At 46.4% G+C, this 25901-nt stretch overlaps 1 protein-coding gene and 1 long non-coding RNA gene across 4 annotated transcripts; both read left to right on the plus strand.

The window, feature by feature from the left end:
• Window positions 1–2282, plus strand: LOC108640385. Of its 3 annotated transcripts, none has more exons than XR_001921136.2 (4): window positions 1–86; window positions 201–604; window positions 1204–1272; window positions 1740–2282. It is a non-coding gene; the product is annotated as an uncharacterized LOC108640385 (long non-coding RNA). The 3 variants fall into 3 exon arrangements; XR_001921137.2 differs by lacking the exon at window positions 1–86 and having other exon boundaries at window positions 112–345; window positions 421–604; XR_001921135.2 differs by lacking the exon at window positions 1–86 and having other exon boundaries at window positions 112–604.
• Window positions 2283–5428: 3146 nt separating this feature from the next.
• Window positions 5429–23845, plus strand: AKAP10 (A-kinase anchoring protein 10). Its single transcript, XM_018076747.2, has 15 exons — window positions 5429–5447; window positions 8988–9035; window positions 11058–11240; window positions 11547–12101; window positions 13472–13570; window positions 14003–14087; window positions 14447–14570; window positions 15626–15762; window positions 16818–16962; window positions 17670–17843; window positions 19051–19160; window positions 19981–20063; window positions 20651–20703; window positions 21349–21444; window positions 22458–23845. The coding sequence occupies exons 3-15, from the start codon at window positions 11159–11161 to the stop codon at window positions 22461–22463; spliced, it is 1749 nt and encodes a 582-aa protein (XP_017932236.1). The 5' UTR covers window positions 5429–5447; window positions 8988–9035; window positions 11058–11158; the 3' UTR covers window positions 22464–23845.
• The last annotated feature ends 2056 nt before the right edge of the window (window positions 23846–25901 follow it).

The following is a 25901-nucleotide window of genomic DNA, read 5'->3' on the forward strand; positions in this document are numbered from 1 at the left end:
CGATGCTGCGGCTCCGCGCCCGCTGCGATCCCGGACGGGGACACGCGTGGGGAATGAGGGTTTGCGGGGGGTTTCTGGCAGCCCAGGTGTCACCGGGGGGGGATTTAAAAACGCGGGGTCCTCGGCTCCTCCGTGGGAGGGAGATCTGCTCGGGGTCTGCTCGCTTTGAGCGATGTCAATTCTATCCCTTAATCCTGCAGGTTTCTCCAAAGTCTTGGGGGCAGAGTGGGGAGAGAGCGAGGCAAAGCGGCTGCCCGGGAGCCTGCGCTTACTTTAGGTGTAAAAGCTGCGCCTCCCAGTGCAGATGGATTTTTACAACAGTCATTCTGAAACTTCATGGATCAGGTTTTATTCCTTCTAAACCTCCTGGTCGCTGTCGCTGTGCAGCAGGAATTGATGTCTTGTCCTTACGCCTCGCAGATCTGACGGGGTTTTCTCGACCTCCAGAAGCTCAGCTGTCCCCCCGAGCGGACCCACGTCCATCAGCCGCAAACCAAAAGAGCCAAATCCTTTCTTAATATAGCAAAAAATATCTTTATCCCGCCCGAACGTCCTCAGCCGTGTTTGAGGCACTTAACTGCCGACACCGCTGAAACAGTTAAAGGTATTTTTGTTAAAAAAAAAAAAGGTTTTCCTTTAGATCCGGGATGCGTTGCTTGGTGTCTCAGTTGCAGCCTTTGGAGAGGGCTCAGAGCCCGGCAGTGCTGGGAAACCCGTGCGGTTCCCGGCAGCAGAAGCCGGGGGCTTGGCACCCTCTCCTGGTGTGCGCCCGGAGTGCTGCGGCGGGAGCCGGGCTGCCCCGGGAGCGAACCGATGGCAAATCATCCGCACTTCCAGCTCAGTTCACGGGCACGACCTCCGGGATAACGCGCCGCGGTTCTGTCTGGATGCAGCATTTGGGCTTCACGGGGGTGTGTCTTGTCCTGTGGGACATCCTCCATGGGGATGCTGCTTGTCCTGTGACTTCCACGAGAGTTTTGAACGGACAAAATCACACTCAGCCTTGTTTTTTCCCCATATCCCTGGGTTGCAGAAATACCCGAGAGCTGCCATGTGCTGCATCACTTCTTGTACTCCTTGAGGCGTTTAGAAAAGCAAAGAGGGGAAAATAAAAAGCGTAAATGGAGAAATACAGAAAATGGTCTTAAACAAGATTATTATTTTTTTTAACTTTTCACTTAAACGAGATTATTGTTTTTCAAGTATTTAGGACACCGTAGAATGGCCAAAAACTTGGGAAAAACAAGGCGGATTGGAGAAAGGTCATCTGAGGTGAGTCCCACACAGCTCTGGCAATTCCATGTGGGCAGAGCGGAGGTGGGAACAAGCTGCTTTGTTCTCATTAATTCAAAATAATTCCGGAGTGGCACTAAAGCCCTGCACTAAAGGCTTCCTTGCTGCAGGAGCAGCCTGGGGAATGGCTCAGAACCTGGTGTGTGAGGGCTTTTCTATTTGTCTCTGCTCCTGCTCAGTGCTCCTTCCCCAGAGCTCGGCTGCCCAGCACATCTCCAGCAGCTCTTTCTGCTGGGACTGAGCCTGTTTTTCCCCTTTCCCCCCCACCATTTTACACTTCAAACCTCAAGTTTTAACCCACCCACTCACCCACTGAGAGTCACCCCTTGCTTGTGCCCAACTACCAGGCATGGAGGAACAAACCTCCCTGCTCGGGCATGTGCCCAGTGGAAGGAGACAAGGAGGAGTTGCAATGTTTTAATGAAACCAGTTTTTTTTTTTTCCAGGCTGGGACTGGGAGAATTCTCTTCTTTGAAATCCCCAGCAGAGTTGAGAAGCCGGTACCAACCCTCCTGTTCCCATGGACTGAGGTCAGCCACATCCAAATTTGCTGGGAATTCTGTATGTGCATGCAGACACTTGTTTTCCCATTTAAAAAAAAAAATAAAAAGGAGAAAAATATAAGTCTGTAATTGAAGCTGCTGAGACTGCAGTTTCGGAGCAGCCCTGCTGTGATGTATCAGTTCCTTCTTCTTCATTTTCCAGCTTCCCCAGCATCCTGTTGTGCACAAATATATGTCTGTGCTGCATCTTTCCCACTCTCCCCCACCACTAATTCTTGGATTCTTAGTGATTATGCCTGTATTGCTTATTTTGCAAGATGTCTGATTATTTGTTTGAAATAATATTGTATTATTTTTTAACAGTTCCAATGGCAATGTTTGGAATATATGGTTTTTAAGCTCTAGTGTGTTTCTGTACAAAGGCATTTTTGGCTCCTTATATATTTTGGGCATTATTACTGATTCCAGAGTAAGATCTCGGCTGTTAATGCCCTTAGTCATATAGTTTTTATTATTTGTATTCCCAAAGAAGTCTAAATGTGAGAGAGAATCTCAGCATCATGTGAATACATGTAAACAAATGGACTGTCCCACAGATGTGAGAAATGGGAATGACCTCAAACACGATTTGTTACATTTGTGTTTTTGTGCTGTAACTGAGCAGGGCAGTTCCCCGTGATTAATTACCCACGTCAAAGACGCCAAAGTCTTGTTCTGCTTTATTAGTTCTGTCCAAACAAGATCACTCCATTTAGATCTTATTAAAGTTTGTTTATTTTTCTAGCTGTGGAGAGGGAAAAATCACCAGGCAGGGAGGCTTTTTTTTTTTATTTGAATATTTTAATTCAGGGAGGAGTCCCTCAGCTTCTCTGACGTTGGCCAACCCATGTCCTGAAGTCATGTTTCAGCTGATTGCTCAGACAATTAAACTCTCACGTGCTATTAAAGACTCTGGAACCTGCTATCACTCTTCCAGTTCAGATCTCCAGTGACCAACTGCAGATTGGAGCTTCAGCCCTTTTCCACATTCCCAGAAAAGGGAGAAAATTTCAATCCAGGAAAGGTAATTCATGTCAGACCCTCATATCTTGAGTTTTCCTCAGTTATCCAGAATCTGATGCAAAGAAAATTGAATTATCCCAAAGACTCTGACAGGTTGGATGAGGTTTTTGGAAAAGGAGCTGCTGTTTGAAAATGAGTTGCAACACAGAAGGTTACATAGAAGGTTTTCCTCACCAGGTGGGATGAGCAATGCCTGCAATTCACCCACCGAAAAGGATGTAAATCACTGCATTCTTCTTCAACCCCAGCACTGAAACCCAAGAGGAGTGGGTGCAAATTTCTTTGACAGAGGCTGTTAATTCAGTGTTCCCTGAGTCATCCCATTCTTTCCTATTTGCTCATGCTTTGAATGTTTTAGTCTACTAGCAGTCTCTTAGGTTATGTGCCAATTAAATAACTCCATTCATTATGCAGAAACCATATAGGATAGTTCATTATCCCCCAACCAGCCTCTGGGCATGTGTACAAAACTGTATCAAAGAGCATCAGTTCACAAAAATAATATCAAAAGAGAAAGTGCAGTTGCTACAGGGTGTTGATCAGCTGCACTATCCTGCCCAAGAGATGGCTCCAGACCAGCCCTGGAAGATCCCCACGTACCTTTTATGCAATTTGCAATTTATGAGTGTTAATTACTGAGTGTTTGTAAAGAGCTTTGGAACACTTGGGTGAAAGATGGTGCAGGAACTTTCGTAATGATTATTAATCACATCATTTTCTTGTGGCTCAAGCACCGAGGGCAGGACAGTTAACATGGCAGAGGAGTGACATGGGGAAGGCAGAGGAAGAGCTGCAGCTGCCTCCTGTGATCCCTGCACCTTCTGCGGGGATTGTTTTGGGATTCTTGTGGTGTTTTGTTGATTGGGCCCATGGAACAAGGTCCTGGGGATCAAGCTCAGAAATGTCGTGGCATAAAACACCTCGCAGAGGAACTGGGCTGAGAGTTGTATGCTTGGAAAGGTAATTCCTGCCTGGTATGGAGCACTAAATCCCACAGGAAAGCGACTCAGTTTGTGTCTCTCCCTTCTCACCATTGCTGGAGTTCATGGCACTCACGGCAGATTCCCAGGAAAAGGCTGGATGGTTTGCTGCACGGATCAGGTGGAGCTGTATGGTTTGGGGAGAGCTGCTCTCTGGGTCCGTGTCTCAGTTTCCTCATACACAAACCAGAATTTATAATAACACTCTTTATACAGTGTTTGCAAAGCATTTATATGAGAGCTCTGCTCCTCAGAGATCAACCTGAGTGCTGAGTTATAATGACAAACGTCCTTGGTGGCTGAGGAAAGAGCAGATTTGCCTCGGGAGGGTAATTAAGAGGATTTTTGTGGCAGGATCCGGGACGCAGACGGAACTGACTTATCAGACAGCAATTGCCAGGACCCAGCAGTGTCCCCACGTCCTGACGGGCGCTATGCAGCCTGGCAGGGATTTCTGGTGTGTCTGGGTGGTTTGGGATGGAATGACGGAGCTGCCACATTCCTGCAGCAAACGAGGCACCGACCGGGGCCACGATGTGCCCTTGGCATGAGGGACCAGAGCTGGGGCTGCAGAGCCCACAGACCCTGGGCAGGGGTCGGATGGGGGCCGGGGCTGGCCATCCGTCCCCGTGTCCGTCCCCTCTGCTGCGGCCTCTGTGGCCAAAGGGGACATTTTGGGCCACATCTCAGAGGTCTCCAGATTCTTTGCAGGGCACTTGGCTCTCGTGGCCCTGCTATGACACTTGCCCGCTGTCACCTCCCCTCAGGACCATTGTCCACTGCCCTCAGGACCACTGTCCTCTGCCCTCAGGGCTATTGTCCCCTGCCCTCAGGACCATTGTCCCCTGCCCTCAGGACCACTGTCCTCTGCCCTCAGGGTTATTGTCCCCTGCCCTCAGGACCACTGTTCCCTGCCCTCAGGGCTATGTCCCCTGCCCTCAGGACCACTGTCCCCTGCCCTCAGGGCTCTCTGTCACCCGCGCCCACGGGACGCGTCCGAGTTGCCGCAGCGTCCCCAGGTCACCTGTGCCCTCAACCAAGATGGCAGCCCCCGCCTCCCCCGGCCCGGCGCCCCTAGCCCTGATCAAAGATGGCCGCCTCCTCTACCTCACCGCTGTGGACCCTCGCGGGCTGCTTGCCCTCACCCAACATGGCCGCCGCGAGCCATCCCCCTATTGGCCGTCTCGCCCGACGCCGCGGCGGCCATGTTGAGTGCGGCGCATCCCGCCGTGCCGCGCGGCCGCGCTGAGCGGAAGTGGGCGCGGGAGCGGTTGTGTGACAACATGGCGCCGCGGGCGCCGCCGCGGGAGGAAGAGGGGAGGGAAGCGGTGGCGGCGGGCGGGCGGAGCCCACATTCATGAGTCGACGGCCCGCGCCCTCCCTTGCCTCCCGCCTTACCCCCCGGCCCGCCGCGCCGCCGAGCCCCCCCTCCCGGCCGCTATGTCCTTCTTCAGCGAGCGGAAAGGCAGTGTGGGGCGGCGGCGGGCGGGCGGCGCCGCCGGGCTCATCCCCGCGCGGCTTGCGGGCCCCGGCCCTGCCGCTCCGGCCGCGGTGAGCGGGCCCCGCCGAGGACGGCGGTTCCCTGCGGAGCGGGGCTGGCGGAATGACGGTGAGTGTCCCCCCCCGGGGGTGGGGGGGCTCTGAGGGGATCGCGGGGTCTCGACCCCTGGTGAGCAACTGCGAGCGCGGACCCGGGCGGAGAGGGGCCTGTGACACCCCCCACACCTCCCGCGGGCTCTGAGCCTTTTAGCAGTTTACAGGTTATTTTGTCACAATGCTGACGTACGCGGGTTTTTACAAAAATACAGTAGGCTAGAAATGTACAGCGGCGGCTGAAAACCCCAGTTAAAAAGGGAGCTCATCACACCAAGCTCTTTGTGAAAGCCAGAGGAGTCACTGGCAGGTTATTTTGTCATTGGTTTGTTATGAAGCTCAAGATTGGAAATTTAGGGCTCCTGAATTATTTATAATGCTCCAATGGCACAAATGGATGTGGTTTAAGTGTTGTTTGAGAGTGGAGTGTTTTGAGGGCGCTTGTGCTCGTTCTGCAGTGAGAGGCACTGTGCTTTCAGTCCCCACAGCTGTGGTTTGGGTGGTTTTTATAGAAAGTGGCACCTTTTAGGAAGGGCCTCTTGGGACAGTTCTATCACCTCGTGACTCTGTAGCTCGAGCGGTGCAACCATTGATCTTTGCCAGTGGCTGATGCAGCGCTGTCCTAAAGCCTTTCTCGATTACTGAACCCAAAATGCACATCCTGGGAGGGAAGAACGTGGTACCTGAGGTGGTGATGTTGCTCTTGGCTGACACGTCCTCTGGGGCTTGCTCAGCCAAAGTAGCAACACTGAAAATGTCATTCCTTGTGGAGGTTATTTCTGGAAGAAATGTGTCTAAACTGTTCTTATCAGCAGATACGAAGACTCTGGAAGTCCACTGAGGGCTTTGCAAGTGCCATAATCCTTTTTGGAGTGCTTACATTCAAACGTTGAGCTGCAGAATGAAACTTTCATAGTGGTTATAAACTCTTCAGAAACAGCTTTTGCTGCTTCTTTGGTGGGAATTGTGGAGCTGATGTTCCATCCTGGTGTGTGATCATAGGGACAAGGTCAGCTTGGGTGGAAACTTTCTCAGGGACAAAGGAATGAAATGTCTGATTATCTGAGATGTGTAATTGAGGATCTGTGTTCCTTTGATTAAAGGATCTTTGGTCAGAGAAGCAAATCAGCACTAAATGCCCGAGAGAGATGCTGTGAAGGAGAGAAGAGGAGTAACCTTTCATCTGGGCTGTACATAAATACTGCTTTGTGTGATCTCCATTTTTAGATTTGGCTTTTAGAGAAGATTTAAACTGCAGCTGGGAGAAAAGCAGCACTTTAAAGCTTAGGATAAAACTGTAGACCCACGCAGTCCAAAAAACATACAAGCACCAGGGTTCTTGGGGTGAGCTGTCGTCGTTTAGGAGGATATTGCACTGGGTAAAAATTAGAACTATTTTTAAATTAATTCATGACAAGGATCAAAAAACAAGAGTGAAATGTTTTTATAGCTCGGGCTGTAAAATAAAGGCCTGGGAGACTGAGGGTGGATAATGGGTTGAGAAATCAAAGTGTAACAGTTGAAGCAGCAGCCGGGCGCTCGAGGGCAGGTTATGAAACTGCTGCCAGTGGATCAGACGGGTGACACGCTCATCCCTGGGGACACCTTGGGAATAACGTGCAGCCCCGCTGGTTGGCCCATCCTGGGAGGTTCACACTGGTTTTTGTGCACTGTCTCCTGGGTTTGTTCATTCGTGAGCATTTCAGGATGGGAATTGAAATTCCCGAACGTCACGTGAGGGTTTGGCGCGTGACCCCTTTGGAGTGGGGTTGGCTGCTGGAAATCTCACACACCCTCAGCCCTTGGTTTCACACAGACACCACGGGACATCCGCTTTTTGAGGGAAGTGAAAGTAAATTCGTGTAGTGAAACCTCACTCCCTGAAATCTGATGTTGCCATAGATAGGAGTTTGCTTTGTCCTCTGGAGTTAAGGACATTCCTTTGTTGGGCTCCAAGCTGCTGGGGACAGAGGCAGCCTGTGTGTAAGGGGTTTGGAGCTGGAACCTGGAGTTTGTATTACCAGTAGTAAGTAGGTAATTAGAGAGGAACTGAATAGTTGGTAAGAAGGAACAGGCCTATTTAGGCTGAAAATAGGCTTATGGAGGGCTCTTGTGTGGAACTCGGGAATTACTGCTGATAGTTAGGAACGGGTTTGATGAAATACTGGAATAATTTTGGAAAGAGAAGGGTTTGTAGCACTGTGTAGAGGTTGCTTCGTTCCCTTTGTGCCTCGGTGCTACCTCAGACATGCAGATTTTCTCAGGGATTTCTCTCCCTCCCATCAGCTCCCAGTTATGTAAAAGGCTGGTTACTCTGTCACAGCTGCTTCCTGGCGGCAGGAGGTCAGTTTGTGAAGAATCCGCCTCTTTTAATGGACACTTTAATGTCTCTGTCAGAGAACGTGCTCGCTGGTAGCTTAAATTTTAAACCCCGAGTTGCCAGTTTGCAGCCCTGCAGCTTTTCTCCTCGCAGGGAGGGCTGGCAGGCAGCGCTGCAGCCACCCGGGCAGGGCAATTATGTAACCGGAGACTGGAGTTTCCCTTTAAAATATTTAAAATCCCTAACTCAGGATAGGAAGGGGTTGGGTTTTGTGTTTTTTGTTGGTTTTTTTTTGTTTTGTTTTGTTCTTTTTTTAATCTGCTCGTGTTTTGTGATGTAAATGTGGCGATTGTGCTGGGCTGTGAGTTGTGGTTGTGTTTGGAAGGACTCCACAGTCGCTGTTCAGGGATGACCTATTTGTAGTCAATAATCCTCGCCAGGAGCAGTGAGAGAAGGTTTCTGTGGTAGATCACGTTCTCCAATATCACCACTTCATTTTTTCCCCCTGTTTATGCCATCCTGTTTATGTATTGTGTTTATGTACTGCTTGGGTTCCTTTATTTTTGTTTTAAACAGATCTCCTCATTCACTTCCTTTCAGAGCTTCCTTTAAAAAAATAATAATATTTTTTTAAAACATTCCCCCAAACACTGTTTTCTCCCCATCAGTTGCTTGCCTAAGGTTTGGTGATGGTTAAGCAATGCTATTTGTGAGAGAATTAAGTATTGGTAGTGTGTTTCCAGAACATTTCCCAGGTATCCATCACGACTGAGGAGTCAGGAGGCTCTGGCTTTGTGGAGCTGGTTCCATGTCATCTCTTCAGTGGTGTGAGTTGTGCTGCTCCTCCTGTAATAGGAGGGAGATGTTTTTAGGTGTGTGATTTCTATTTCATAGAGTGCATCAGCCAGTGCCCTAAACTTAAAACACCCCTTTCCCATTCTTCCCAGGGCCTGGCTTTAATTCTATGGACAGCAGACATCTTCCTCCATGGTAATTTTAACATAATGTTAATTCATGGATGATAAGATTTTCCTTTTGAAAATAAACCAACAGGAAAGCTTTGAAAGCCTCTGTCAGTTACTGGGTGTGCAGATTTAAGGGAGAGATCAGTTTTAACAAAAGCATGGCTTACATCTGCCTCTGAGACTTGCTGAAGTTGGGAATTCTGTGTCCATTCTCAGGTAAATGCCACTAGTCACCCAAAATAGCATTAACATTTTCCCTTGTATTTTACAGTGAAAGGCAAAGAACAAGAAAACACCACAGATGTGAAAGCAATTAAAAGTAAGATCAATATTTTGTCTATAAATTCAGATCTCTCCTGTCATCTGCCATTTTTACCTTACCCAGCAGGATCATTTCCTTACACTGAGCGCAGATTTGACCTGTGCATCAAACCCAAAACAACCCCAAAACTTAATTCTGTTTCTGAGTATTTATAGTAACTAATCTTTCCTACTCATCTTGCTGAATCTGTAGGTGCAGAGGGTTATTAAATTATGTCAGCCATGAGCTTTAATTCAAAGTGATCAGGCAAGTCGGTCACCTTGGGCATGGTGGTTATTCCTTATCTGCAACAAATTGCTCCTGCAGTTTCTTGCTCACACATGGTGTCCTTTGGAGTTTGGAAAATGCAGCTTCACTGTGTCTGCAGGATATGATTTAACTCTGTCTGATGTGGCTTGTGAGGCTGAAGATGCAAATCCTGGTGAGAAGGAATAGCTGTTCTGCTGCTGCTCCTCCATGTGGTACAGAGATCTTGCTGCTAAATCTGTTAGAAAAGGGGAAAAAAGTCATGATGGAAAAGCAATGTATAAACTCTGGGAAAACAAGTTTGCTTGTCCTGTCAGTTTTTCTTGTAGTACTAAAAGGAGATGAGGTAAATGCACGAATCTGATCTGTTACTTTTATACCCTCAGACAAAATCCTGTTTCTGTACTTGTTAATGTGTTATCTGCATATCAAGACAGAAATAAAGACTTTTTCACCTTGATGGTCTCTCAAATCAAATATGGGAAACAGTAAGTTGTGTATGACATGATGTGGTGCTGTCCTGAGGCTTCGGAACAGGTGTTTGCCCCTTAGATAAAGTAGAATAATTTTTTCTCAGATGTCCATCATACAGAATTAAACTTGAATCTAATTTACAAAAGCCTGGAGCGTTGTGAGGAGTGTGGCTCTGGTTCTACATGAGTAGCCTCCACCAAGTTCTCCCATTGCTGCCCTCCCTTGGCCTTGGAAAAAAAGGTATTTTCTCCATCACTGCTGGTATGAAATACCAAAGGCTTTGTAAGAAGCAGCAAGTGGTGTCTTGGTACCAAACACTTCACAGTAACTCAAATGTTTTAACTCTCCTGTACCGTTGCTCCTGAGGGATCTGTTACCTTGACATGCAAGTCTGAAATTGTTGACTTCTGCCAGCATGTGTCATAAAATTGGGAATAAAAATAAAGTGGCGCATCATGGAAGTCATAAACCCCAAGTTTCTTGACACCTTGATGAAACACATCACTGGGAAGTGGTGTGCTGAGATAACGTGTCATCTGACGTGCTTTATTTTTGAGTCAGAGGTGTAAGATGTCCCTGCATGACATCCCAGTCTAAGGCAGCTTCCTGACAGCTTTGGAAACTGCTGTGAACATGTTTTGTTATTTTCAGCTTTGTCATCAGTTGACAATTAGTTGATGCCTTTTCGCTGGCAGAGGTTTGTGAGAGGAAGTTCTTCTTTGTTCTAACACCCAGTCATGTCCTAAAACAGCCAGAGGGGGTTAAGCTCACATGGGTTTCACAGAGGTATTGCCTTATTGCTTTTTTTCCTCTTAGAACCAAGTGGAGACAACAAAAACATTTTGAAAAATCCTCTTGTTAAAACTCACAGGTAGCTTTGTGGTTCAGGGGTTTGTAACACAGCTTAACCTTCAAAAAGGTGTGGAAATGGATTGGCAGGAGCACTGGAATGAAACTGAATTGTTGACAGAGTATTGAGCTGTTACGATAGTGGTTATCAAAGAGGCAGGAAGACTCAGGAATAATATTTCATGTGTGAGCTTAGACTTGGCCTCTCTTGCTTTGCTGCTGAATAAGGAAAATCGATTTGGGTGGGAGTGAATTTATGCTTGCTGTAATAAAACTCGAGGTCTTCCCTCTTGTCAGAACCTTCAAAGATAACACACCGTGGTACAATGAGGTTTTAATAAGGCTGAATCTTGCAAACTCCCTGGCTCATTTTGGGGTGCTTAGCATTGGGTTCTGTTTAAAAGAGGTCTTGGAGTCCTTGTGTTTTAATCGTTCCTGTCTTGATTCCAGCTCCAATCCCAGTACATTCCCCTCAGAGAAGCACTAGAAATCATGCCTTGCTGGAGGCTGCAGGACCAAGCCATGTGGCCATTAATGCCATCTCTGCCAACATGGACTCTTTTTCCAGCAGCCGGACAGCTGCCCTTAAGAAGCAGCCAAGTCACATGGAAGCTGCTCATTTTGGAGACTTAGGTAAGGCCTCATCACCTCTGGAATAATGTCAGCATTTCTTTTTTATTTCTGGTATACTCACCATCCCTTGGTTTTCAGGCAAGTAGATGAGTAATAAGAACGTGGCTGCTGTTACAGTAACATCTCTGTTACCTGGGAGGGTTTTGAATGGGGACAGCAGTTTGTTTGTTTGAAAAGGTTGCTTTACTTTGTGTTCCACCATTATTTTGGAATTGTCCTGCAATGTAACTGTGAAGAGGCACTTTTGTATCCAACGCCCACCTCTGCAGTACAAAATGGAGTCATTTCCTCTGTGTTTTCCTTTAGGCAGATCGTGTCTGAATTATCAGGCTGAAGAGACCAAATCAAGCCTTTCAAAGACCCTCGAACAAGTCCTGCAGGACAGTGTAGCCCTCCCTTATTTCATCCAGTTCATGGAGCTGCGCAGGATGGAACACTTGGTGAAGTTCTGGTTGGAGGCCGAGAGCTTCCACTCCACGACGTGGTCCCGCATCCGCGCGCACAGCCTGAACACCGTGAAGCAGAGCTCCCTGGCAGAGCCAGTGTCACCCTCCAAACAGCAGGAATTGGCATCATCTCCTCCAACTGAGTTGCTTGAGGAGAGACTGGAGGATTCTGGCCCAGCCCGGCTGCTCCGGGCCGAGCCCGCGGCATCGGGCAGGAAGGACAGAACTGGGAACAGCCAGAACCACGTGCTCCCGGGTCAGGAGTGTGGCAGTGCCAGTGTCCTTTGTCTAAGAAAGTCGGAGGCAGGGACTCACTCTCTTCCAGCTGATCAGCAAGAATCTTCCAAGCTTTCAGTGTCAAATAGAAACAGCCCCTCCTCTGCACTAAAGGACTTGTCAGGAAAACTCATGAAAAGTAAGTGCGTTGAAAAGGTGGGAAATGGGGAGTGTGCAGGGAGCTACCTCAGCTCTCATGTTCTTAGCAAGGATGGTGGGATGTTGGGAGGAAAAAAATTTTATGTATCAGTGATATTAACTTGCTGTATGGTCAGTTTGAACTGTGTATTCTTTGTCTCAATTAAAAGTAAATATACTGCTGAAGAGACTTCAAAATCATTATGTGCTCAATAAGCTTAGGTTGCTTCTGTTCTTACATCTGTAATTGTAAGAAATGAACATTGCAATGTCCTGTTCTTCCCTCACCTGTCCCATCCCAACTTAAAAAAAATTGCAGAAAATTTGGATGAAGGGGCTGAGAATTGATAATTAACTTTGCACGGAAGGTAAATATCCTGTATCACGTAAAATAACTTAAGTAATGATTACAAGAGGTATGTAGAGATCTGTGTGTGGAATGTACTGTTTTTGTTCTTGGATTTATTTGCTAGAGTTCCTCCCCTTGTAACTGATTTGTTGTCATTTGGATTCCACCTCTTCAGAGGCTACTGGAAGTAAGGATGAAATTAAAATATTTCCTTTTGGTAGTAAGCTACATGCACAGTAACCTGCTTCTCTACGTTGCATCTACTCAGTCCTCCCTCATTTGTGCAAGTTTACAGACAAAAAAGGAACATTTCTTTCTTCATATCAGTTCCTTTTGTTTGCCCAACTGTTTCCTCGTGTTGCATCCCTTTCTCTTTGTTTTGTCTTTCTCATTTAGTTCTTTATCATGTACCTCAAAGTCACTGAAACAAGGGAAATTATATTTTAGTCATGAAAAGCACCTCTGCCTTCTGATGCCTAAAAAGAATTTGAAAGCACTGGTCCTTCCTGAGAAATCTGAAAAGCATTTTAGTGTAATTTTTTTCTCTCTTCCAGAGCAGAGTCCCAAGTCTCAAAAGATGATGTGTAAAGCACACAACTTGTTCTGAGGCATCCCATTTTAAGATTGGTTTTTTTTCCTTGTAGTTCCTTTATTATTCCAGTGATTTCTTTGTGATGAGAGCTAGAAATTGGGAACTTCACTTGCCAGAAAGGTGTTGCTTCTGGGACTGAGGTGTGCAGCTGAGGAAGCAGGTGCTGCCTTGTCTGGTGGCAGGGAAAATTCAGAGCACGTTGCTTTACTCTATTTTAGTCCATGCTGGGCTTTTTGTGACCTGGCTGGAGATCACACAGCCACTGCAGCTTCTCAGCAGCAGAGTATCCAGCAGGGCACTGAAAGCTTCATTGGAGGGAACTTGTTGATGAGGATGAGGCACTTGCTTTTCTGAAGAGCAGATGTTTGTTATTCACTCCCTGTTTCAGACCAAGGGATTCAGAGTTTGATTCTGTGTTTCTTCCTCGCAGGTATAGAACGGGATGCAGTTAGTACTTTTACCAAATATATTTCTCCAGATGCTGCTAAACCAATCCCTATTACAGAAGCAATGAGAAATGACATAGTTGGTAAGAATTAATGCTGGTTACCCATTTCAGAGCTGCTCCTTCCCTATAAAAGTGTATCTTTAATACCTCACACACTTGCATTTATTTTTATTTTTATGAATTTTAAAGTCAGTTGTAAAATGCTAGTGGATTACAAGTATCAGTGGGTCTGACCTTTCAGTAGTGATGTGCAATATCCCCAGAAGAAATTTCAGAGATTTTACTTAAATTAGGGAAAGAATTACTGGTGGTTATGGAGGGGATCCAAATTTGAGTCTCAATGGAACATTTTAGCCATAGTACTATCATTTGGCCACCTGCAGTACTTTAAAAGCTCTTTTTGCTCAGCCAGAACCAGTTGATTCTAGTGGATTTGAACTGCAGTTTTTCAGTCACTAGTCACAATTCCATCAGCCAAATCCATATTAAAATTGCCCTGGTCTTTCTTTGCAGCAAAGATTTGTGGGGAAGATGGCCAAGTGGACCCCAACTGTTTTGTTACAGCACAGTCCATAGTGTTTAATGCAATGGAACAAGAGTAAGTTGAAGGAATGATTGGGATTCTCATGTCTCTTGTCCTTTTGCTAAAGGTTCTGTTAAAAGTGTTTATGGACACATAACCACATAAGCACTTTTCTGTGCAGCCTTCTGTATTTGCAGCTGCTCAGATCCCTCCCTCCAAACCCATTCTTGTGCTCCCCTGCTGCAGTTGGCTGTGCACGCTGTTGTCGTGTTCTCTCTCTCTTTCTTGTGTTGTCTGTAAACCTGCCCTGTTTCTTGCTTGTTCTGCTTTTATCCAGCTGAAAGTATCAGACTTCTGGGTGAGAGCTGGTTGGTTCTTAGGGTGCCCTGAATGCTGGTGACCCTCCATACCTGATTGTCCCTCTCTCTGTGCAGGCACTTTAGCGAGTTTTTACGAAGTCATCATTTCTGTAAATACCAGATCGAGGTGCTGACTAGTGGGACTGTGTATCTGGCTGACATCCTCTTCTGTGAGTCAGCCCTGTTCTACTTCTCTGAGGTGAGTGTCAGGCTTTGGGTTTGCTTTTGTATTCCTTTCTAGCAAATGAAAAAACCTGTTCATTCCTTGATGGCTTTGGATTAGGTATTAGGAAGAAATCCTTCCCTGGGAGGGTGGGGAGGCCCTGGCACAGGTTGCCCAGAGAAGCTGTGGCTGCCCCATCTCTGGAAGTGTCCAAGGCCAGGTTGGACAGGGCTTGGAGCAACCTGGGATACTGGAAGGTGTCCCTGCCCATGGCAGGGGATTGGAATGAGATACTACTTAAGGTCTTTTCCAACCCAAAGCATTTTGTCATTCTATGACTAATATCATTTTAAAAAAATGAGGTGTACCTTTTTCTGGGAAAAAATGCATTAAATTATTTCCTGCTCACATGTAGAACTAATTCAATTGTTCAGACCCATCCACTGTATTGTGGAATGAGTATTTGTGCACATCCTCTCCAGTCAGTGAGTGCTTCTGAGTGTCTCTTTGCTTTGTAGAAGCTTTGGCATAGTCTTCTTGACCTTGCAAATTGAAGTAGTGACTTTGAAAGCCTTGTGTTATTACAGATAACAAATCATTCAGCAGTGTTATGTGGAGAGGGCACCAGGTTGGGATGTGATAGGTTAAATGTGGGATTTCACAGTTTCAGGGTCCTGCACCTTTAGGGAATCAGCTTTTGAAATACTTGTCCTGACAGTCTGACAAGCTGATGTAGTTTGGAACAGCAGGTGGGGAAGCTGAGACAATGTGCTGAGTTCAGTGTAAACTAAGTGTAGCATGAAAATGGTGTTTTCTGTCTTTAGTGTGAGACAAATAAATAGTTTTTTGGAATCTAAATGTGAAAATCTGTACAGAAATGAAATCTCAAAAGTTTTTAATTTTTTTTTAAAACTAAATCTGTCTGCAGCAGAAAAAAATAAAAATATTTGTGTCCTGGTGACAATTTTGCATCACTAATATACGGACCATGTTTCTTGTTTCAAATGGGAAGGAGCAGGTTTGTCTGTGCTTATGGAAAGTTTCTTGCTAAACTTCTTTAATTTCTCCTCTTTTTGTGATTTCCCTTCCAGTACATGGAGAAGGAAGATGCAGTTAATGTATTGCAGTTCTGGTTGGCAGCAGATAACTTCCAGTCTCAACTTGCTGCCAAAAAAGGCCAGTATGATGGGCAGGAAGCACAGAACGATGCCATGATTTTATATGACAAGTAAGGGAGTTCAGCAGTTCCTTGCTTTTGTGCTTGTAGTTTTGTGTTGCACTGTGCAAAAGGAAGATTTCATTTTCAAACCATAACTCTGCAGTCTTGTGCTGTTCTGCTGAGATGCATTTTATTCAGGTTTGCACACAGGAACTTTTCACATTTTGCCTTATACATGAGGAGAAAATCCTTACAAGGATTCCATTCTTAAACATAATTCAGAATTTTCAAGACTTGATTGCTTGAGTTTGTTTGGTTTGAAGTGTCAAAGCTGATTGGTTGCCATTTGAAAATGTAAAGGATTTAAGCCTAATAGCAGGTACATCACTGTAGAAAATCCTTAATGTCCAGATACTGTTGTCCATATAAAGTAGGCTGTAGGAACTGTTACCACACGTAATAAAAGCTTGTTCTTACTGTTACAAATTATTTAGTGCTTGTTCTTAGTATTACAAATTATGTTCTTTTTTTTTTTTAAGGAAGCAGTCAGATCCTTTTTAATATCAAGACTTTCAGGGGAGGAACTTTTCTCCTTTAATTTGTGTTTCACTTTAGCAATAAAACAACTGGAAGACAGACATCAAAACTGCTTCCAGGAAAAGTCTGTTCTTAAGCTTAAGTGTGACTCCTTACCACGAGCTTGTTATTACCCAAGGAGGAAATAATAATTGGAGAGGAAGCAAACAATTCAGCCTGAGGCTCATCACACCCATCCATAAACTCAGCTTTCAACGATCTGAGCAGTAGAGCAGATGCTGCTTCAGAGTTCTGGGTGTTTCCTGCTCCATTCCAGCTTCCCTGTCCAAAGCTGTGTGTCACATTCTGCTCACCAGTGATCACATCATGCTCTGCTGCTTTTATCTGTTGTGCCTTCAGGGCAGGGCTCTCAGAGCCATTTCTGTGAGCAGGGTGTTCTCACCTGCAGTACCTGTAGTTCTCACCTGTAGTCAGTGGGGACCAGGTGTGTGCAGTTGTTTGGAATGTCATTACTTCAGGGCCTGGGGGACAGGTGGACTCTGACCACCTGCAAAGGTTTGCAAATCTCTCTGTTGTTTGTGCTGCAGGTACTTCTCCCTCCAGGCCACTCATCCCCTGGGCTTTGACGACTCGGTGAGGCTGGAGATCGAATCCAACATCTGCAGGGAGGGGGGGCCTCTCCCCAACTGCTTCACCACTCCCTTGAGACAGGCGTGGACCACCATGGAGACGGTGAGACCCCTCCTTCAGAACGGGTTTGACAGTTAGAGAGGTGATGTGGAAGTTCTGCAGTGTCCCCTTCAGCATCCCTGATTTGTCCTGTTCTTTTACTGACTTCCTGTTTGCCTGGATAATAGATAATAGCTCTGGTAAAATTTGCTAGGCTGTTTCCCCCAGCCTGATTTGAAGATACCACCCACTGGCTGCTGTTAATGCTCTGTGAAATGTTTGTCTCGGGTAATTAGTGCAGTTTAATGGAAGTAACAGAATTTCCTCCCATGTGAATTGCTATCAGCAGCTTATTTTATATCTTTAGAAAATTTTCCTTTCTCCTAGTAGGAGTTGTTTGCAAGTCTGATATCAGTGCTGTGGCTAATAATGTAACTCTGGGGTACCCAGATACTAGAAATGAGTGATTTGATTCTGGAGCTGCAGAGGAGTTTGAACAGCATAGCAAAATACCTGTAAGTTGTTGGGCTGTCAGGCTTAGTTTCTAAAGGGGGGAAAAAAAAATCTGAGCTTCAGTTCCTGTACTGGAGGATTTGTTTAATAGGCAGTTGGGTTTGTTCATTTTGCAGTAGGATTAAAATTTGAAGCAATGCAGTTGCTAATCCAGAATAATTCCATGTGTGGACACCTCTACTTGTGTTCTGTCTACCCAAGGACTGAGATGCTTGCGTGTCAGCCTCGAATTAAAGAGGATTCTTTCTGTCTCTCAGGTTTTTTTACCTGGTTTCTTGTCCAGCAACCTTTACTACAAGTACTTGAACGATCTCATCCATTCAGTACGAGGAGATGAATTCCAGGGAGGGAATATTGCACTGAGTATCCATGGCCATGGCAGCTCTCCTGACAGTGATTCCATAGGGGCCCCCGATGGCTCTGCCTCCCAGGTACGGATTCCTTGCTTTGATTCTCTTACAGCAAATGCTGCAGTAGCTTTTCTGTGTCTGTATCCAAGTTCATACACTGTAAGGAAATATCTCATGATTTGAAGCTTCCCATTCCACTTTTATTTAAAGCCTGTTCCATTAGGATGAGTTTAACCTACTGCTGCTAAGTTCTGTCAGATATTGGCAGGGAAGGGTATCTGTGGTATTTGTTGTACCCAAAGCCTTGTGCTACTTTTAGTGCTTTGCCATCAAAGTTACATTTTTATTAAGCTGTTAATATTACTGAACACTGTTTCATAGTGCCATAACATTTAAAACCTCTTTTTATTAGAAATACCCTTTTTTTTAATCAATAGGAAGCTGTTGTAACTTGGAAGCTGTGTTACCTGCTTGTAGTGTATTTAAACCTCCAAATTTGCAAGGAGCGAATATTCCTCGCCTAGTTGCAAAGTGGGGAATAAAATCTGTGTTCTTGAAAACATCCTGCTGCTTGATAGTCTGAGCAGGGGGAACTGCTGGTAATTGGCTGGATGGTTTAGGAAATGAAGTGCTGCACTCTGTGCTGTGCATTCCTTCTTGTCTGAATAGGAGAATCTCTGGCTCTCTGCATATTTTTGCATAAAGAGCAGCACTTAGGCAGAGCAGCAGGGAAGGAGGTTGCAAGGCAGCTGCCATGGATGTTTCTGTTCTGTGCCCAGGTGATAATGGATCGCTGTGTGTTCCTGCTCTCCCTGCTGTTGCTCTGATGTTGCCTTGGCTCTTTTCATGATCTTACATAAATACTCCAGGCCAGAAGATAAATGTTTGTTCTCTGTGCATGGGGGAGGCATCTGTGTTTGGGAATTGCTTCCCAAGTGCATGAGAGGGATGAGTGAAGCTTTGGAGGTGGTTCAGTGCTACAGGCTCACAACAGATGATTTGTGTGCACACAGATTTGTTGAGCTGATAATGCTCAGCCCTGACACATGTGTGCTGACCTGGGCAGTGTGTCTTTGGCTCTGGTCACAGAACTTTGTCATCCTCTGTTTAAAAACAATGTCATGCTGAGGTAGGAATTCATGGCTGAGTAGATGCTTTCTAATTGCTTTATGCTCGTTTATAGACCTGATGGAGGTCTATCTAAGTGTTAAAAGCACTATAATTGCAGTTTTGTTAAGAAGCTGAGTTGTCTGCATTGGGCACTAATACTTAGAATTTTTATTTGTAGTCCAATGTCAAAAAGGCTAATGTTAAAATCCTGAAAAATTTTGATGAAGCAATAATTGTAGATGCTGCAAGTCTGGATCCAGAATCCTTATATCAACGAACATATGCAGGGTAAGGTTCATTTCAGTGTATCTCATCCTTTCTGGTTACATGTTTCACCTCTGTTTCATATTTGCCCTGTCCTCCTGCATGGAGAGTGGGCCTAAACAGAAGATATTAGTCCATGTCTTAACATGTGAAACTAGATTTATTTCAGAAGTGTGATTTAACACTAATAGTGAATGTTTCTCTGACCAGAATGACAGCCAGAAAAATATTTCCAATTGATTTTTCTCTTTGTCCCAGTTATTATTCCTCTTTGATCCCAAAATACAGCCAAGTAGCTCCTCTTTGGGATTAGAACAGAAAAGAATAAGTTCAGGCAACTTTGGTATCGTAATGGGCAAAGGCAAGTTTATTTCTCCCTACCCCCATGGAAGAGAAGGGCTTATACTTCATTTCTTTAGCTGATTGTGCAGTTGCTCTTTGTTATAAAGCTCTTCTGCTCTGTGGATCTCGTACAGAAATTGTTTGTTTTGTCCTTTTAGGTCCTGTAAACTGTTTCTCCCTCATGACATGTTTTTGTGATAGTGCAGAGCACTTGCCAGCCCTGCCTGCTGATAGTCCATGACTGAGTCACTGAAGCATTTGCCTGCTTCTAGTTTCTAGAAGAACTTTTCAGATAGTCTTCAAATTCAGATGCATGAGAAGAGCAGGAGGTTTTTCCCCAGTGTATCAATTTTAGGTGGAAGAGATGGTGCTGGGTAAAATGTCAGTCTCCTGACCTGGAGTCTTTGTTGTGGTTGCTTTGTTGTTTTCCTGACTGGTAGCTTTCCATAATGCCAAAGCTGTCCTGGTAACCCATATGGTTCTTTACCCCTCCTCTCCTCAGGAAGATGACATTTGGACGTGTCAGTGACCTGGGACAGTTCATCAGAGAATCTGAACCAGAGCCTGATGTCAAAAAATCAAAAGGTTTGCTTTCCTCTTTCTCTGCATTCCTGTAAACATCTGCAGAGCTGCTCTCTTCCCTACTGCAGTCAAGAGAAGCAAGATTCTTGACTCTTTCCAGATCTGTTTTAAGCCAAATAGAGCTGTTCAGGGGATTGTCCTATACTGAAGCAAACCCCATCTCTGGCCCAGTTTCCTATCCAAATTCTGCTTTTCTGGTCCAGCTGGACTCCGGGGAGTATGAGCAGCCTGTGGGTGTCAGAGCTGTCGATGGAACCTGGCAGGGATGGAAGCTGCTAGCAGCTGAGCTGATGATCAAACCTTCAGAGATTTGGTCTCGAGATGAAAAAGAACTGCAGCTCTTCACATGCTTCCCACTCAGGCTGGGACCTGCTGTTAGTGCTGCTTTCAGCTCTGGTAAAGGCGGATGGTTCGGGCTCAGTGTCAGTGAACTGTGGCTCCCACACAGCCCCTTGTCTCTCATGCCACTCCTCTGTGCCCTCGAATGCCAGCAGTGCAACCCCTTCAGAGGGATGACAGGAATTAGCTTTGGGAGAGGTGTGTGCCACAGTTTACTAACATACCTTGCTTGCTGTTTTTATCTCAACCAGGGTCCATGTTTTCACAAGCAATGAAGAAATGGGTTCAAGGAAACACAGATGAGGTGTGTCCTCTTTCATGTTGTCCTTGTGACTTACTTTCCAGTATATATAAGGGAGATAAAGTATTAAAGTCCTTAATCCTGGCTGTTTCTCTCAGTATCTTTTTTGCTGCACCAACAAGAACTGTGAGACTGTGTGCTAAATATAATCTGATTGCATGGATGTGTGAAACTAGTTTGATCTTTGCCAGTGCTTGCTGGTTTAACTAATATAATGGTTAAATGTGTGCTTGCAGTCTGGTTTTTCTTATTGTGATGTTATAAAATGGTTATTGATTGGTTAGGATTGGTTAGGATTGGAAGGGACCTTAAAGATCAAGTAGGAGTGGAGGTGCTGTTGTTTGTTTTTTACCATGAAATGACCACTGTACATGGATTACAGGCTGCATTTTTCTCCCCCTCAGAGGGGCTTGGACAAATCCCCAACAGCCAAATCTAAAAATTCACTAACTCTCTTGGAAACTGCATCAAGCCATAAATATAAAAATAAAAGCCAGGTGCGTTTCCATTGAGGGAGGACACGTTTGTGCAGGTCACTGAGTTGTGGAGGTTAACCACGACTCCAGGTGCGTTGTGCTGAGGGCACTGTGTTTTTATTTCAAGAACCTGAAGCTATATCTGTATTTTGGGCTGTTTTTTCCCCGGCAGGCTCAAGAAGAGATGGCTTGGAGGATAGCAAAGATGATAGTCAACGACGTCATGCAGCAGGCGCAATGTGAACAGCCTTCGGAGAAGGTTACGAAGGTGAGGGGGTGGAAAGGCTGCCTGTCTTCATCTGGCTCAGGCCAGGCTGTGGGAGGAGCAGAGCTCTCACTTGCCTTCCTCGTGCCTCTGAAACCCACGCTGGTAAATGTTCAAACTGGCATAGCATGATATGAAGAAACAAAGGTTGGAAGTGTTTCGGCCTACGGATGATGTAGGAATTTCTTAACAGATGCCTGTGGTGGTTGTCCTCTGCAGGCATTTGAGTCTTTACAAACTGCCTTATTAGTTAAAAGGGTGATTTGTGTTGCAGGATCAATACTGTAATTCCTTACTCGAGTTCACACTTACTGTCTCTTGTTAATCAATACTTGTACATCTGCCTGAAGTGTCAGTGAAACTTGGGGAAGGTGTCCCGTTGGGTGCACTCATTTACACAGTTCTGTCCCTAGACTTTAAAAGGACACAGCAGCCCTGGCCATAGGCTGGGGGTTCAGTGTTGTGTGTTGGTGTTTGGTGACTGTGGTGGTGTTCAGCCCATGTGTTCTCTGTTTAGTTCTGATGCAGCAGTTGGATTTGGTGAAATGTTGGTGACAGCAGGTTACCAAGTTAATGTCTGGTACTTCTGACTGCCTAAAAATTAACTGGCATTATGTTTAGTTGTGGAAGGTAATTTAGTTATTGGACCCAAATAGGTGAATCCATAGTTTCACTATGTGACTGCTTCCTTTCTAATAGACCAGTTATGTTTAAATAACTTGTATAATGATTTCATTTGATAGCTTGGCTGCAAGTGATACAATTCCAGTCTGGCTGGATGAAAAGGTCCCTCAGCACAGTATTTAGAAATATCAAGTGGCTGCAGATGCTCTGGATTCAATTATGCAAATAATCAAAAGGTTGAGTGTGTTGGGATTAGATTTGGGGTTTTTCCTCTCTCAAACTCGAACATACCTGGCTTCAATGTTTTTAAACATAAAATATCTTTCTATTGAGCAATTGCCTTTGTATGTTTTATGGTAGAGTGTTCTCTAACCCTGTTTTTCCTTTTCCAGCTATGATTTTAGAAACTCCAGAACAGGAAATCTGTTTTTCCACTTCGAGAATGAGTGAACTTTCCCTTTTGGTGGATTCTTTAACACAGCCAATAAAAACAAAGCACTGTTACTCCAACCGCCGAGATCTCCCTCATTTCTAAGGAAGAATGAAAGAGAAGCAATCCTGGACCTCCACTGTAGAGAGTGAAGAAACACTTTTTCCTGTTGTATGTGGCACTCACAGTAATGATGGTTTTTAGAGATGAAGATGCAGTTTACAAATGTGTCACTGAGCAACTGTGATCGACTTCACAAATACTTGACCCTGTCTCAAAAAGACTTTTAAGCAAAATGTCTGGAATGGGACACAGGCCACAGCAGAGGGGAAGGTTTTGCTGTAATTTCTAGTTCTACTACTTGTAATTTTTAAACACAATTGCAAAGGCCTTGGGACACATCCCCTCCACTGGCCACTGGAGAGGTGAACCTGGAAGGGTGAATTCATGGGCAGTGAATGACCTAGGAAGTTCTTAAGTTTTATTTTCCGTTACTTGAAATAGATGAGTATTCAACTGTAAGATAAATGTATTTTACTTCATAACTACATTAACTTTGAGGGCAGGATAGAAGGATCAGGAGCGAAGCCTGGACAGTGTAACTCCTCCTTGCTGAGCTCGTGCCCCTGCGCACACACATCCCCTCCTTCCACCACAGAGCACACTCAGATCCTGCACCTGGGCAGCTCCCAAGCCACGGCTCCGAGCAGGTTGGACCCTGGAAACTGCTCCATTTTCTGTCCTCTCCATCCCACGAGCGAGGAAAAAAAGTAATTGCTGCCATTCTCCACTGCTTGTTGTCCTCCAACCAACACAGTATCTAATTCCAGATGTTTGGTTTACAAAGAAAAGCAATTTTTAATGACCTCTGGCCTTCTTCCTGACACTGTCAACACTTACCATGTTACACAGCACCTCTTTTTTTTTTTTTTCCAGTGAATTGATTTTTGCAGGGTATCAGAAGTACTCAGTGTCTCACCATTATGTTACTGCTGCATTTTTTAGTATACAACACTTATTTTGGGTCTTTTTTTTTTTTTTTTTTACTCTGATAATTGCTTTTTTCCTCAAACTTGTGCAAAGAAATCACTATGCGAAGAACTCAAATCATTTCCAATGTTCAGAATATCTTGATTGACTAGCAAGTGTTATTCTGTTGCAATATTCGATTGTATAGAGACACACTGTATTGTCTATGAAAAAGCAAAGAGAAAAAAAAGGCTGTGTATAGGTTTTTGGTACTATGTACCACCTCTTATTTCTCTCATACCCAAGCATTCATGTACTTAAAACATACTATATTTAATTGTGTTTTGATTTAAAATATATAAATATTAAAATTTGTGTCAAGTTTCTGTTTTCCTGGGATTTGGAAGTTAGGTGGGGTTTTTTTAGTGTGAGTTTTAGGGGTTTATAAAAGAAACTTTGTCCTTGGCAGTTTTGGCCACGTTTCCTTAATGGATTTTGTTAATGGTAGTGTGGTGAAATACTAAATAATACTAGTAATAATAATCCAATCTACAGGACTAAATCACAGGACATGTCAGAATTGGCTGGGAAAGGGGTAGAAGGGCAGGGCTTGGTGCTGTAGTGCAGTATTGAACTGTGCATGCTTGAATCCTCTTCTGTGCAGGAATTTAACCCCTCACCTGTTCTTGGTGCGAGGCTGACTCAGTTTTCCAGCTGGGCAGGATCCAGACTAGCCCGTGAGGGTGTTCAGGGATTGGAGGCCTCAGGTTTGGGTGTGAATGTTGCACAGGGCTGAGTTCCTTAAGCTGTTGTGCTGTCTGAGGTGGATGTGGTCACGCGGAGTGTGAGACTCGGCTGACCTTGAGTCGTTCTGGGTCTAGTTTTGGTACCGAACACCGGAGGTGTGTTTTGGAGGGGCACCAAACCCCCTCGTGTGGGCAGCGCGGGCGGTGCCCCGGGGGAGTCTCGAACCCGCGGCCCAGGGTCGGCGCTGCCCGCCGGCCGCCAGGGCGGCCAGCACGCCGCGCTCGGCGCTCCCGCCGTGGCCACGCCCTTCCGGCCCACGTGTGGGCCGCTGCGCACATGCGCCGCGTGTGAGCGGAGCGGGGAGTGGGCGTCGACTGTGGAATTCCACGGTGGGGATGCTGGGGGGTGGGATGCTGGGCGCTCTGGGGTTCCCCCGTGGGCCTCCGGCTGACCCCATCCCGCGCGTCCCAGGGTCCTGCTCAGTTGCGGGGGGTTTCTCCCCCCCCGGTTGTCCACCCGGGTCCCCCACGTAGCGGCTCCTTCTCCCCCACGCGGGTATCGCTGCCCGGGTGGGGGCGCTGTCCCCGCTTGCCTGGTGGGTTCCCGGCCTGAGCGCGCTGTCCCGCAGACATTGTCGCCGTTTACGAGGACTGTGGCCAGCAGCTCCTGATTCCAGTTTCGGATGACGGGCAGGAGAGTCCCTGGGCTCGCCCTTCGACGTCCCGGTCACCATCACCCCGGACAAGCTGCAGCTGGTCTGCAACGCCCTCCTGGAGAAGGTGAGACCCCTCCCGAATTGCCCCGGCACTCCCGAGCCCTACCCGGGGCTGCCCCTCGCTTCCTCACCTACCCTTTCTCCCGCAGGATGAGCCGGTGCCTCTGGCCTTCTTCGTCCACGATGCCGAGATTGTGGCGTCGCTGGAGAAGACCCTGGCGGGGCAGAGCGTGGAGACGGAGAAGGTGCTGGACATCATCTACCAGCCGCAGGCGGTGTTCCGGGTGCGGGCGGTGACGCGCTGCACCAGCTCCCTCGAGGGGCACACCGAGGCCGTCATCTCCGTGGCCTTCAGCCCCACCGGAAAGTACGAGGGTCTGCCTGCAGGCAGGGGGCTCGGGGCTCGGCAGCAGCTGCTCTTGTCCTCTCCTGGGGACACTGTGCTGAGCCGGGGTCTTCATCCTCTCCCAGGTACCTGGCAAGTGGCTCTGGAGACACCACCGTCCGCTTCTGGGATCTCAGCACGGAGACACCGCAGTTCACGGCCAAAGGTGGGTGTGGGGTGTCCCTCAGGGACCCCCTGCCTGCTTGAGGGACAAGCAGAGCAGAGCCTGGTGCTGCCTGAGCTGTGTAGGCAGAACCATGGCTTGGGGAGAGAGGAGCTCTCTTTGATGAAGTGGAAGAAGAGGGGCTGGCCAGGAGGAGCACAGGGGGTTCCCCCTGTCTTGTACTTCCTTGGAGTGGCTTTCTGTTGGGACACTGAGGATAATCACAGCTCTCCACTCATGCCCACTCGTGCTCTCTCTGCCAGGTCACCGGCACTGGGTGCTCAGCATCTCCTGGTCACCGGATGGCAAGAAACTGGCCTCGGGCTGCAAGAACGGCCAGGTACGTGTTGGCTCCCTCTGTGTGGGGCTGGGGGTCTGTGGGAGCTTGGAGACCCTCTGCAGCCCCATTCTGAACTCAAACCAAACT

Source organism: Manacus vitellinus, unplaced genomic scaffold (assembly GCF_001715985.3).
Source record: "Manacus vitellinus isolate BGI_N305 unplaced genomic scaffold, ASM171598v3 scaffold_32_pilon, whole genome shotgun sequence".
NCBI lineage: Eukaryota > Metazoa > Chordata > Aves > Passeriformes > Pipridae > Manacus > Manacus vitellinus.

Bases quoted from the DNA above. Each gene is read 5' to 3' on its own strand.
- AKAP10 (XM_018076747.2), top strand. From the start codon at position 11,159: ATGGACTCTTTTTCCAGCAGCCGGACAGCTGCCCTTAAGAAGCAGCCA. The intron at 14,571-15,625 runs GTGAGTGTCAGG...TTTCCCTTCCAG, and splicing joins CCCTGTTCTACTTCTCTGAG to TACATGGAGAAGGAAGATGC. The intron at 15,763-16,817 runs GTAAGGGAGTTC...TTTGTGCTGCAG, and splicing joins GCCATGATTTTATATGACAA to GTACTTCTCCCTCCAGGCCA.